The 14,801-nt window shown below is 43.4% G+C and overlaps 1 protein-coding gene across 1 annotated transcript; it reads right to left on the bottom strand.

Annotated features, from left to right (window-relative positions):
* Positions 1–3,799: 3,799 nt before the first annotated feature.
* On the bottom strand, positions 3,800–6,379 carry NPVF (neuropeptide VF precursor). Its single transcript, XM_069959710.1, has 2 exons — positions 6,242–6,379; positions 3,800–4,201 (listed from the first exon to the last, which is right to left on the bottom strand). Exons 1-2 carry the CDS (start codon positions 6,377–6,379, stop codon positions 3,800–3,802), a joined length of 540 nt encoding a protein of 179 aa, XP_069815811.1.
* Between the last annotated feature and the right edge of the window lie 8,422 nt (positions 6,380–14,801).

Here is a 14,801-nt window from a genome sequence, read left to right as displayed (position 1 = left end):
GCTCCCCAATAGTATATAGCCGCCTGTGCTCCCCCATAGTATATAGCCCCCTGTGCTCCCCCATAGTATATAGCCCCCTGTGCTCCCCCATAGTATATAGCCCCCTGTGCTCCCCCATAGTATATAGCCCCCTGTGCTCCCCCAAAGTATATAGCTCCCCTATGCTCCCCCATAGTATATAGCTCCCCTGTGCTCCCCAATAGTATATAGCCCCCTGTGCTCCCCAATAGTATATAGCTCCCCTGTGCTCCCCCATAGTGTATAGCCCCCTGTGCTCCCCCATAGTATATAGCTCCCCTGTGCTCCCCCATAGTATATAGCCCCCTGTGCTCCCCCATAGTATATAGCCCCCTGTGCTCCCCCATAGTATATAGCCCCCTGTGCTCCCCAATAGTATATAGCCCCCGTTCTCCCCCATAGTATATAGCCCCCTGTGCTCCCCAATAGTATATAGCCCCCGTTCTCCCCCATAGTATATAGCCCCCCTGTGCTCCCCAATAGTATATAGCCCCCGTTCTCCCCCATAGTATATAGCCCCCCTGTGCTCCCCAATAGTATATAGCCCCCGTTCTCCCCCATAGTATATAGCCCCCCTGTGCTCCCCAATAGTATATAGCCCCCGTTCTCCCCCATAGTATATAGCCCCCCTGTGCTCCCCAATAGTATGTAGCTCCCTGTGCTCCCCCATAGTATATAGCCCCCTGTGCTCCCCAATAGTATATAGCCCCCTGTGCTCCCCCATAGTATATAGCCCCCTGTGCCCCCCATAGTATATAGCCCCCTGTGCCCCCCCCATAGTATATAGCCCCCTGTGCCCCCCATAGTATATAGCCCCCCCATAGTATATAGCCCCCTGTGCCCCCCCCCATAGTATATAGCCCCCTGTGCTCCCCCATAGTATATAGCCCCCCGTTCTCCCCCATAGTATATAGCCCCCTGTGCTCCCCAATAGTATATAGCTCCCCCTCCCATATAACATTGAAAAAAACAAACACTCTTACTCACCTAGGTCCACGCGTTCCTCTTCTCTTCCCTCTTGTGGCCGCACTTCCTGCGGTCACAAGAGGCTGCACTCCCCTTACCCTCGCGCCGACGCTCCAGTGACGTCGGGCGCTAGAGGGAGAGCGCGGCCTCTTGTGACCGCAGGAAGTGCGGCCACAAGAGTGAGTGACTGACAGGGAGGGAGCCAATGGCTCTCTCTCTGTCAGTGTCGCTGCTGCTGCAGCGCTGAAGCGCCGCAGCAGCAGCGGACGGGGGCAGCGGCGGACGGGGGGGCCCTGCAGGGGGCGCCATGGAGGGGTAAGTAGATTACCCATCCATGGCGCTCCCCCCTGACAGGCTGGTGGCCGGAGCCCTGTGCGACCGCACTGGTCGCACATAGCAACGGCCGGCCTGCTCGGGGGGGCCCCTTTAACCAGTGGGCCCGGTGCACGTGCACCATGTGCCCTCTGGTTAAAGCGGCCCTGTCCCCATGTGCTGTGTGGTGTCTGCAGGCTGCCATTCTTCACCTCCTCCTCTCTGGCCCGACAGCTTAGCAGCTCCCACAGGCAGGCGGATGTGCAGCAGGGGATGAGTAATGCTGCACATTCCCCCATGCTGCCCTCCTGCACCAGGTCAGACGCCTCCTGGGAGTGGGAGCTCAGCCACAGCAGTGTCCTCAGCAGGAGGCCGCCCCTCCCCCCTCCTATGTACAGCAGCAGCAGCTGAAGACTCACAGGCTGTGAATCTCCCGACATGGGGCTGATGTAATCAACTCCCGTATGCGGCTTCCGGGTTCGGCCTGGTGGCGCCCCCTGCTGTTTGGCGCCCTAGGCCATCGCCTACCCCTGCCTACTCTTTGTCCCGGCCCTGGTAGTGCTACTTGTAAATACTCCTCAAACCACTACACATATCCAGGAATAAGGAGGCTCCCAAACATACGCAAGATTTTGAGAAAGGCAGAGGATGGCATTAGACCCTCTCAGGATTGTCAAACATGGCCTTGCTTTGTGCTGAAAATTGTTTCCTTTAAAGGGGCATTCTTAGAATGATATAGCATTATAGAATATTGCTAGAATATTCCATGGCATGCTGTTCAGTGGGGGGTCCAACCTCTAAGACCACTCAAGCTTTTTTTTTTTTAGATCTTTAATCCAAGAACTAAACTGCAGATGGACATGTAGGTGGAAATATATCTTATAAATAAGTTTTACTTTTTGAACTCCTTTATAAGTAAAGATAAAACCTGGTGCTTCTCATCATTTTTTGTCTTTTTATTTTAGATACAATATAGTAATAATACAATTTGAAGCTATACTTTAAATGAAATAAGCTTAGCCATTTTCAATGTTACTTTGTACAGTCATTGCTGTTCTTCAGGGTTGAAGGCCGTGACCAACAGGAACCTGATTTTACAACTGTGTACAAAGAGTGGGATTCAAGCCATCAGAAAATACATTGAGATTGCCATAGAGATCTTCAGTGCTCATCGCTGGTCTGGGGAAAAAACTGCAACTGTTTATGTGAACAAGCCACAGGTTCCTGATGCTACATATGAAGGTTCTGCTCTTAGTCATATGTCATTGCCTGGCTTCTGAAATAAAAGAAAAGGCTTTGTTATGGAATTGTTAGTTTAGGACAATAGTTTTCAACCTGTGACTCTCTAGCAATTGTAAAACTGCAGCACACATGGCATCCTAAAATAAAGATTCACATTTCTTACAAGACAATTTGTTTGTACATATTTCTCTAATATGACCGAGATTAGAAAAATGTTGACTTTTTAATTCCAAAAAACAGCACTATTTTTGTCCATAGGCATTAAAGAGAATTAAAGTGATTGCCTGGGGAGCAGAAGATGGATGAAGCCTTCTGCTCCCTGGTGCTCAATTCCTGCGATTCCTTGTCTCAAAAGTAATAAGTGGAGGGGACAGATATATAACATGGTACTACCTGCATGTAATGTCCAATAGCTGCACAATGTCACTGATGTTATTGGACATCTTGATGATTGGGATATACACTCTCCCCATCCCCAGAAGGCTTACTTCCAGGATGTAGTATCACATGAAGCTTCAGCCGTATTCTGGTCCCCAGACTTTTCTTTTACTGATTAGAGTCAGATACTAAAAATTGCTCTTTTATTCTAACCTTTTCCTGTTTTCTAAATTCTTTTTATGTTACTTTTTGTACATTGTTATGGGGGCTTCCATATTCCTGGGCTGTTTTTAAGAGCATTTAGTGAGACTCATGGACATAGATGACAACAGACAGATTCTGTCCCCTTGAGATGAATATCTAACATCATTGACCATGCTTTGTGACCTTTGGAAAGGTCATTCCACAGCGAGCTCCTATTGTCTTGATTCTATCTTGATTTATTGATGTTATCTATCTACTGGTGTCACATGTTGCTGCAATGCTGTACAGATCACTTTACAGCAGCCTCCTCTTATCACCACGGACACAACAGAAAGTCTCAGCTTAGTTTTAGCCCCAGTGGTGAGAATAAAAACTGCAAGATTTCAGGATTATTTTATAATATAGAAAGAAAATTGGAAAATTAGAAAACAGTCACAAAAATTTTTTAAAAATAAAATAATAATTTAACATAGAAACATTATTTAAACAATAAGTCATTTACTGATGACACATTGCCTTTAAAATAAATGGGACTGAGCTCCAATTCTAGGCACTGCCCATGCATACGAGTGGCAAGTGACATTGTTGCTGGTTAAAAAGCAAAGCCTTTACATTAATTTCATGCAAAACCATTAAAGGAAAACCATTTTTGTCTTTGCATAGGAAGTTACTATTTATTTTACCTTTGATTGTCTTCATCAGAATTTTTCACTTTATTTGTTCTTCCAAAATGGAGAGGTAATGTAGCAAAAGACTGCAGAAAATGGCCAACAGATTGGGATCGTCCAAACCTCTGGGGTAAATTGGCTGCTGACTGTATACTTGCCTTTCCAGGTATGTATCGGCCAAACCTAAGAGGCAGGTTTGGGATGCTCTTTCCCACTTTGTCATCTGATGCTCTTCCAAATCTCAGTGGAAGGTTTGCAGCGGGCTTGAGACCTCTTTCCTCAAGGAACTCCCTCCCAAGATTTGGAAAGCTACTGTACTTGAGTGGAGGTGTCATGTCACTTAAGCTTTTTGGTACCAAATGTCGATATTCATTAGAATTAATATTCCTCTGAGGTTGGAAATCTTCTCTGGACTGTCACAAAAAAGATAGAAAAGATATTTGAAATATATAAATAAATAGACCAGATTAACTTATTTTAGTTTAGCCCGCTTCTTCTAATGAATATCAGTGGAGTGGGCCAGCCAGGGGTGGGACAGATCAGTGCTCTGGGAGCAGTAGCCCCGCCCCCAGTGCTCCAAACGGCACAGGACTACACTACAATCAGCACAGGAATGGTGCAGAGGATGAAGGTAAGAGACATAGGTGGAAGACATACATTCATCTTCCGCGCAATAGGGAGATATCAGCAGGTTGGATTTGTCTAACCTGCTGATAGTTCCCCTTTAATAAATCTGCCCCTGTCTCCTCTTCCACTGACAGTTCAACTTTACCTCACTAACATGGCGTTGCCTTATTGAGAAAATTTATTTTAAAAAAAACCTTGTTAAAACAACAACTTACAAACACTGCAACATTCTTACCCATGTTCCCCCATGACGCTCTTCATATAATTTTACAGTGCTCCTGCTCCTCTAATGCACTTTTCTGCCTGCTCTGTCTCTTTTGCTGTTTCTCTGCTTATGCACTGATATCAGTTTACATTTCCCAGTAGTCTTTGCGATGCAAAATCAGAACATCCTGTTTCCACATAATCTTGCCCCTACCATCTAGACCATAGCCCTTTCTGGGCCTCCCGTCAGCACCACCGCCCCCTCTCCATCCCCTGTCACATCTGCATCCTCACTCTGTGCAACACAATGTGAGACAGTGGTCACATGGGCTTTGTCTCCTGGGGGGGGGGGGCAGAGGGAGCAGGAGACAGAGTGGATTGCCATTTCAATCAACTACCAGTGCGACAGAACTTTGCAGATTGGTAATACATTATATAGAGGCATCTTTCCACGTATTTTTTTCCCCTATCCTTTAGTTTCCCTGTAGATATGTATGCACACAGTGCTTGGTAGTGCTCTGTTTTATTTCACTGGGGAGAAGGATTCATTGAATTGGTATGTCTTCGGCTCCGTTCCCACTGAGCAAAGGTAGCGGAATTCCGCGACGGAATTGTCCGCCGCGGAATGCCGTTAGCCTCCCGCTCATAATGGGACTCTATGGGAGGCGCGCGCTCCTGCCCTGTCCGCGCTGAAGAATGAACATGTTCATTCTTCAGCGCGTATAGAGCAGCAGCGCGCGCCTCCCATAGACTCCCATTATGAGCGGGAGGCTAACGGCATTCCGCGGCGGACAATTCCGTCGCGGAATTCCGCTACCTTTGCTCAGTGGGAACGGGGCCTTCCTGCGCAAGAAGGATAGTGCATGCTTAAAGGGGTTATCCAGCGCTAAAAAAAACTTTTATAGCCTGTCTCCTAGAACTCTTGGATATATTCCACACTCCTTTAAGCGTCACGGTCGCATCACACAGTTCCAGGAGTAAACTGACATCTCCTGGCGCATTCTCCTGATCGGTCGCAGTCTGAAAATTCAAACCTTGACCAATCAAAACTTTTGACATTTCTCTGTGACATGTGAAAAGGTTTTTTCATAGTGACAGGTACGCTTTAGGGAGGTGTACAATAATTCTCAGCAGGAGAAATTTATAATGTTGGTTAGGGCAAGGAGACACAAGGTACCTTTCATATATCTGTCTATACTTCCAAAATTATTTTCCAAAGCTGCAGTACTGGGCACAGTCCATAGACTATAGCAAAAAGCATATCCTTTTTTTATAAACCCACAGACCCATTTAAGTCTATGTATTCTTCCAACAAGATCATTTTTTTAATTTTTTTTTATGTATACGAAATATATTTCACATACATTCAATCAACCAACACAGTTATCCAAGAGGGCATTCACATATTGCATGATTATTGTCCATGCACGGAAGATGCGGAACTTCCGCCATCATAATAAATCATTCTGCTCCAAACAGTTTAAATCTTTGTGCTACTGTACTGACATGCTAAAGACCACCATATACTTTGGTATCCATAAAACAATTATACAAAAAATAAAAAGGTAACATGTTATAATTTATCTAAAAGAAAAACTATTCTGGATAATGAAGAACCTTACCTCAAACAAGTCATCATATTTGTCTTCAATGTCTAGATTCGTTGCTGTTGTTTCTTCGGAACAAAGAGAAAAGGCAAAGAGAATGGAGAAAGTACACACAGAAAAGAGCATGATGTTACAGGATGACAACCTGCCCATTTCCCTTCTTCTGCAGCTCATTCAGAGAATCCTTATAGGTGGATGGTCCTCATTATATATATAGTTTTTGGAACAAAAAGCCACCTTAGACAAGGACATACCCATCTATTTCTTCTGTGTTAATTAATACAGGATCCTTAAATTAGGCCGTGAAGAATTAGAAGAATTTATTTACCAACACATAGACTTTAAGAGTATATGTACCCGATCTGTTGTATCTTAATTAATTAGATCTTGAAGGACATAACCATGAGCTGGAATCAATTAGCGCATATTCCACATTTTAATTCTTTTTTTTTGTACCTAATATATTTAATTAGCATAAATATCAGGTTAATTACCAGTACATTGTCTGCGCTAAACTATTCTACTCACATATTTGTTTTTATGGGTAAGAAGAATACAGAATAGAAGCCACAGGAATAATACTATCGAAATCACTGAAGGGTTTGCAAAGGAAGCTGTGTTTGGGCACCTAGGTAACACTGTGAATCAGCTCACCGAATAACATATATGTGTAATTACGGTCCAACACGAAGTCAATAGGGGAAAGATAAGTAAGACTTAACTTTTATTGGTCTTTAATTAATCCTGGTGAGTACCAGAATAATATCTGCGGAAGTGACCATAGGTGGTTAGGTACAGTAGTTAGTGGACACTCTAGTGGGCCTACCAGCTAGGCCTCACCATATATCAGGCACTTGATAGGCCCTATAGGTCTAGGTTCCTGTGTGGGATTGCCCTTCTTAGGATGGCAACCCCGCCTAGGCATAGGGGATTAGATTAGGGAACACCAGGGACAGATATCACCCTAGAGTAGGTCCTATATTTCCATTAACTCCCCATCATTCAGCACTAGTACATGAGTTGCTGGGAAACTAGGAGTGGTATGTGGGTATGTCTTTATGTTTTGCACCATGGGTGGTAAATTGTGAAGTTTATTTTATCCAATAAAAGTTAGGTCTTACTTATCTTTTCCCTATTAAACATTGTGAATCACTCAGGTTCTTGGTTATTATTGTGTTTCACTGCCAGTTTCCAAGTATTAACGGCCAGCCAGCTGTAACAATTAACATTAGTGGCTAGAGATGAGCAAACCTCAAGCACGCTCTAGTTCATCCGAGCCCAAGCGTGCAGCATTTAATTGCCAGTGGCAGAAGTTGCATGCAGCCCAAAGGCTGTATGGGAAAGGACACCCTAGGACCGCATCCAACTTTTGCAACCACCGGTAATCAAATGCTGCACATTTAAAAGAATTAATTAGGGAATGGATCATGCTGCTGCCGCACTCTATCTCCAGCTATATCGATATATAGATGGTGAAGTGTGACTCCACCTGGTGGTGGTTGGCCGAGATACAGCCGGACCTTGAGGTGTTACTTCGTGTCGCCAGTTCTGGTGGGGCACGCAGGTGTGAGGGCACGCCTGCTTTTATTTTACAAGGCCGGTTGTACTTTTTTCCCCTGTGGTCAGTGTCCTGCCGGGCTGGTACGGGGTCCCTTGGGTTAGTGTAATCATGGATGGGGGGGTCACGACCTGAGTGGTAAAGTGACCCTGCCAGACTATTAGATCTGCCACCCACAGAAAGGGGAAGTGTCCCAAGGTTGCGGTGTGTGCTGTGTGGGTGTAAGGCGAAAGATCACAGAGTCTTTTTACCATAAATAAGTTTTTTTTTTTTCTGAAAGAGGTCTTGCTGGAGCAGGATACACTATTATGGTGTTTCTCTTGGTAAAGCACTGAATAATACAATTGATAACACTTGATACTTGACAAAACAGCAGCTGAATCTGCGAGAGGAATGTAGTGTAGAATACAGTCCTGCTGACTGAGTAGCGTACTGAGTGATACAAAGAAACAGAGTAGCAGAGAGGAGAATTTTGTGAGAGTCTCAACCCAAGTAGTACTGTGCTCTGCTGGGATGTTGGAGGATGAGGTAGAATAGTGCTTAGAAGAAGAAGACACTTGTGCCCGTGTATTGACCTTTTGTTAATCTTTACACCACCTTATGCCCACTAGATTTGGCTGAACTGGCCTAGAAGGTGACACAAGCCCCAGACCTTGTTACCTGGGATGAGCGGAATTCTGAGGGTTCCCTGCTGACAAACGCGCTGCGAGATAGAGTTCTTAGGCTTTGCGCAACTTTGCTCTATCTGGATCAGTTCCTAGCTTCTGTGGCTTTTGCGGATACTGTTCTGCTCTGTTATTCTCCAAGTCCACGGCGTGGGTTGAGGTTGTCTCTGACTTGTCCTCTCCTAAAAAGGGTTTAACACTGCATAGGGTTGTGTAGCATTACTGATAAGAAAACTGTTAGCTGTGTACTTTTCTTGCATCTGCCCATATGAGGTTCTAGCTAAGACTGAACTGCTCTTCCTGTCTCCCACGTGACTTCCTTCCTCAGTGTAACTAACGTGTGCTGTGAGTGGGTGAAGAGTGCAGTAGAAGAAGAGAGGTGATAGGAGAGAAGAAGAACAGATTCCTGTTGGTTCGCAGACCCATGTGACACACAAACAAACAATAACCCTTTACACATTTCAGCTGTGCAGCATCTGAACATACATATATAATACAGCGACATCTAGTGGTGAAAAGTAATATTTCCTCATATTGTTTCTGACCTTTCCCCTAACTAACCTCAGACTGTGTCCCATTGTTCTTCAGTTCATTTTTTTTTTAATTAAAACCACTTCCCTCTTAAACCTTATTTAGTCCTTACTTATAATAAGTATAAATAAGTATATCATTAATATGCTTACTAATAGCATGCAAACAATAGTGTGATCCAGGGTACACCAATCCCACAATGGTTTATCCTCACGTACACTACAAATAGCTACAAGAAGGATACGCTTAAAAGAATGTACTTTATTTCTAATTGTTTAAAATATATATCAAAAAGTAGGAATATACAAATATACAAAAGGTCTCCTAAACAAGGTCCGTAGTCAGTAGGAGGGGGGTAATGCTGTCCTGTCCTCACTGGTGTGGAGGGAGCTCTGCCTGTATCCACAGATAGCTAAGTCCAGTCGCAATCACAGACAGTACCATCAGTACCTCCTGACTATTTAGTTGAACCAATAGTGAAACAATAAGCTATCTCATGACAGTCAATAAACCATAATCTTCTAGTTTAGACCCGTCCAAGGAGAACAGACCGACCAACATGCCCAACGCGTTTCAGTATCAAATGTTGGATACGTCATCAGGGGCTAAACGGTCAAAGCGTCATATACGTCATAAATTTATCATAATAGATAAAACATCACAATTTACACATGATTTATGGCTAATTTTGCACGCCAGTAGTTAATATGTGTGTGATGATAATGTGGAGCGCTGCTGTATCCCGTACTCACTGTACCAACATCCAGGTGACCAACAGATATTTATCCCACCATACGATACTGGTTGCGGATATCTGTCATGCTCAGGGGTCTACCTGGGTACAGACTTACATCTAGGATCAGTCAACAGCGAGCGCTCCTTGAGGAGACATTCTCCCGTCCTCCTGTTTCAGCAGAGAGACTCCACATTATCATCACACACATATTAACTACTGGCGTGCAAAATTTACCATAAATCATGTGTAATTGGGATGTTCTATCTATTATGATAAATTTATGACGTATATGACGCTTTGACCGTTTAGCCACTAATGACGTATCCGACATTTGATACTGAAACGCGTTGGGCATGTTGGTCGGTCTGTTCTCCTTGGACGGGTCTAAACTAGAAGATTATGGTTTATTGACTGTCAGGAGATAGCTTATTGTTTCACTATTGGTTCAACTAAATAGTCAGGAGGTACTGATGGTACTGTCTGTGATTGCGACTGGACTTGGCTGTCTGTGGATACAGGCAGAGCTCCCTCCACACCAGTGAGGACAGGACAGCATTACCCCCCTCCTACTCACTACGGACCTTGTTTTGGAGACCTTTTGTACATTTGTATATTCCTACTTTTTGATATATATTTTAAATGATTAGAAATAAAGTACATTCTTTTAAGCGTATCCTTCTTGTAGTTATTTACTGATAGCATGCCAAGGTGTGTAAAAGCCCTATTACTGGGATGAGGGCCGTTACACGGCTGATCGCAGTCTTTAAACGTGTTAAAAAATAATCCAATGTATATCTTCCTTTCTATAAATGAGATTTTTTATGATGTTTGGTCTTAGTTGGTGAATCTCTACATTATCTGGGAACTGTGAGGAGAACTAGGACCACAGATCCGAACTGTAAATGGAAGATTTCCATGTTCATCTTTCTCTGTATCTATGTGATGCAGTCTCTAGTGTATTATTTTAACTGCCTAAAGACTAACTTGTTAAATACATGCAAATCAGCATTGTGAACAACCAGACGGCATACAGAGTTTTGACAACTTTATTAGAAGTAAAACCCCATTCTTATTGTCAAAGCAGCTCACAAAATGCTGTTAATGATTTGGGGTTATTCCTAGGATTTATGGCCTTTCTCGTTTGGTGAACACTAGTGGGGTGTCCCCATAAATCCGCTAGTTGTTTACCCCTCCAATGACTTCACAGTATTATTCTGGCCTTGCTGACATGCCTGAAGAGTGAGGAATTCCCCCCTGCAGGGTCTGCTTTGCTGGGATGTGTTAACTGGCGCCTCTTTTACTTAAGACTATTTAAAAATAACATTCATATCCCTGTTTCAAGTAAGTCATTGACTGACAGTTCAGCTGCAATATCCATTAGGTCCACTAGAGGGAGCAAGATTCATACTAATAAGTGGATGGTGTCTATTACTGGATGGCAAATATTACTGAATAAATTATGTAAAAAATAGAAGAGTAGGTAAATAAGCTCCATAATGAATGATGGGATCTGTTGATAACCTATCAATCTAAAACCTTATAAAGTTATTCTTTTGCTAGCATAAAAATATGTAAAATATCCTGATATTTAACTTCTTTTATCCAAGGAGAAGATAGACAATCGCTATGTGTGGAAGAAAAACAAACAAGATATTTCATGCACTATTACTCCTGTAATCCTATCTATCTCCATGGGATTATCTGTTAGATCTGCCTCCTGTTCCTGATATGCCATCTGAATACACATTTTACAGCCACACCACTCAAAATAGTCTGAGTTTTTTATACTATATGATAAGATCTGATAAACATTAACCATTTATAGTCCCCAGGTCTTATTTTGTGAAAGTTCTTATAAGTAAAAACTTATTTGCCATAAGGAATGGGATATTTAATGCAAAAGAAGTAGGTAAGAGGGTGCACGAAGAGGTCCAGCACACCAGGTCACCGGCTTAATTCCCCAGTGCTGCCATTATAATTCTCACTGGGTCGACACTCATCACTACTTCCCGATCTTGTCTCTTCACACAGGAAAGGACAGAACATGCTTATTTAGCTAATCATTGTCTCATGAAGGTTACTGGTGCAACCAGTGATGGGCATATTCTGTGTTAAGTGACCTGGAAGTGGTGGATTAGTGGGGACCTGGTCAGCCTACGTAACTGCTTAAAAAACTCTAGACTACCCCTTTAAGTACATTTATTCATGTGCATTCATGTGATTGACATATGTATAGTTAGAAGAAGACATTGACATAAACAACGAACAGGCAAGTAACTGAATTAGACAAACCCAAAGCTGTCTGATTAAGTAGAGATTATTTTGGGGTAAAGGATCTCCTATTCAGCATCCATTATCCAAAGTATAATATGGCTACAAAGAGGATCTTTCTTCGGAGGATCCAGCATGAACATACATTACATGGACAGCCATTACATTTAATTAAATAGAGTGTAATGCTTCAATTTGCTGCTGATGGTGACAAGTAGTGTTCAACATTCAGCACAGTAGAAACCCATGACTGGCTACTTTATATGGGCATCTTGTCTGGTCCTTTCCTCTCTGCCTGAGAGTCTTTGGTTCGCTGTTAACCTTTAGCTGCTTTTCCTTCACCAATTATCCGGTATCCGATAATTATCCAGTAATTATCATGACCTCTTGCTTTATCTCTACTTTCGGGTGCAGTTTGTACTTTGTTCTCTAGTGTGCTGCTTCAATCTAGTTCCTGGTTTCACACTGGTTTGCCAAAATATTTTACCTAATGAGCCTTACAAGTTTAACTATTTTAGTTAATGTGGGAATATCTCTTTAAACCCTCATAAGATCATGTGGACTGTCGACTACCTGCAGGGCCGGCGTCAGCACCAGGCTTACCTGGGCAAGTGCCAGTGCCCACAACATCCCTAGGGGCCCAGTCCCACCAGGGCTGCTGTCTTTCTTCACTAAGACTGGCTGTAAGTAGGGAGCATTCACCTCCCTGCCTGGCCAGCCAGCGTCTCCTCCGTGCTGCTGATCAGTGGGATCTGCACTCCCTGCACCTTTTGGTCCTGGCCCAGACCTGATTAGAGGAGGCCAGAGCAGCTCAGCTCCAGGCCAGGAGATGGTGAGTGTACAAAGGGGAGTGGGGCAGTGCTTTGTGGGGGTTTTAGAGACCATGTGACTCTCCAATTGCTGCAAAACCCCAACTCCAATCATGCACTGCTAGCATGACATGATGGGAGTTGTAGTTTGACAACAACTGCAGACTCACTTGCTGGAAAACAGTGATTAGTGGGACTGTATATTTAGTGTGGTGTTCCCTAACATGTAACTTTCCAATTGCAGAAAAATTACAACTCCCACCATGTACTGCTAGCAGGACATGATGGGAGTTCTAGTTTGACAACTGAAGAGTCACTTGTTGGAAAACAGTGACTTGTGCAGTGTTCCCACCATGCATTGCTGGCTGGGCATAATGGGAGTTGTAGTTTGGCAACAGCTGCAAAGCCACTGATTGGAAAACAAAGATTTAGGAGGAGAGTTTATTTAGTGCAGTGTTCTCCAACATGTGACTGTGCAGTGTTCTCCAACATGTGACGCTTCAGTTGCTGCAAAACTACAACTTCCATCATTCTCTGCTCTGGAAATGACGGGAGTTTTAGTTTCGCAACAACTGTTGAGCCACTGGTTGGGAAACACTGATTTATGGGGACAATGGCACAATTTATCCAGGGGGCAGTGGCACAATTTATTGGGGCCCAGTGGCACAATTTGTTGGGGGGCAGTTTATTGGGGGGCAGTGGCACAGTTTATTGGAGGGGGAGCAGTGGCACAGTTCATAAGGGCAAAGTTCTTTTTGCACGAAGAGAGGGCCTTACTACAGATTGAAGCCCAAAGGGGATCAACTACAGATGAGCGACAGAAAGGAGGCCTAACTACAGATATGCACACTAAGAGGGGGAACAGCTACAGATGGGATCCTAACCACAGAATAAGGTATAAAGAAAGGAAATAACTACATTCACCCATACCGACTCACAGCGGAAATCTCGCTGCGAGTTTTGCACCGAAATCGGCTACGAGTCAAGGTCCTGACAGCTCTCTGCCAAAACATACTCGCAGCGGTCTGAAAGACTGCTGCGAGTATGTAATGCAGCCGCCCCTTAACCCCTTCGGCTCCCCCGCTGTCTGTTTATACATTACCTCTCTTGGTTCCTGGGCTAGCACCTTTCTTTTGATACACAATGCCTCTTTCTTTTGCACATCTATATCCCTATAAAGCTTTACATGGCATTTGTACTTATTTGACATTTGGGTCTTAGAATCTTCTCTAACAGAGATATCCTAAAACATTTATAATTTATACTGCAGGCAGTTAAAGTGCTGTCAGATACATCGCCTACTTTTGCTTAAAGTCAACCGGCTAACATATGGCTATATATTACAGTATAATTGGAGAGGTTAGCAAAACATGTGGTAGCCTTTTCCCTAGAGGATGGATGAAGCTTCGCTGCTACATATACAACAAATATTTCACATACCAGTAACAGATTTAAATATTCAGAGAGGTTAAGAGGGTTAGGACAAGACTGTTCTTCTCTGCACACAAATAAGCTCATAATAAATCTGCCGGTGTGTCCTGTCATCTCAGCATAGTACGGCAACTCTCGTACCATTCACTGGCCTATTGTGCTATTATTATACAGATGCCGCCATTCTGCTGATGACCATCATTTCCATGGGTTAAGCAGGAAATATTGTTATTAAAGTAATCACTGCCACAATTACACCTATAAAGCTCTGTCTATTAATTCATGCTTGGCAAGGTCAACATTATGACATTAAATTGATTTTTTTTTCTTCTTTGTTCGATAATTGCAAAGGATACTGGCAACGTATAGAGTGAGCTAGTAACACTAAACATAAGACTTGTTGTAATTATCCCGTAGCCATTATTGATCAAAGTATAATAAAGGTCTGATACTGATGTGAAATGGATGAGATTGACCTTTAAAAGCCAGTGGTGTCCAGAAGGTCAACAATGTTTCGTTTTGTATTAACCTGCTGAGAAAACAGCACATCCAACAATTTATCATTTCAAGTCCT

The sequence above is a fragment of the Dendropsophus ebraccatus genome, chromosome 2 (genome assembly GCF_027789765.1).
Source record: "Dendropsophus ebraccatus isolate aDenEbr1 chromosome 2, aDenEbr1.pat, whole genome shotgun sequence".
NCBI classification, from domain to species: Eukaryota; Metazoa; Chordata; class Amphibia; order Anura; family Hylidae; genus Dendropsophus; species Dendropsophus ebraccatus.
Note: the sequence above shows the minus strand (reverse complement) of the source record. Positions and strands in the feature narration are given on the sequence as shown.

Excerpts from the sequence above, each read along its gene's own strand:
- NPVF (XM_069959710.1), bottom strand. The coding sequence starts at position 6,379 with ATGGGCAGGTTGTCATCCTGTAACATCATGCTCTTTTCTGTGTGTACT. Across the intron at positions 4,202-6,241 it reads AATATGATGACTTGTTTGAG|TCCAGAGAAGATTTCCAACC; the intron begins GTAAGGTTCTTC and ends TTTTTGTGACAG.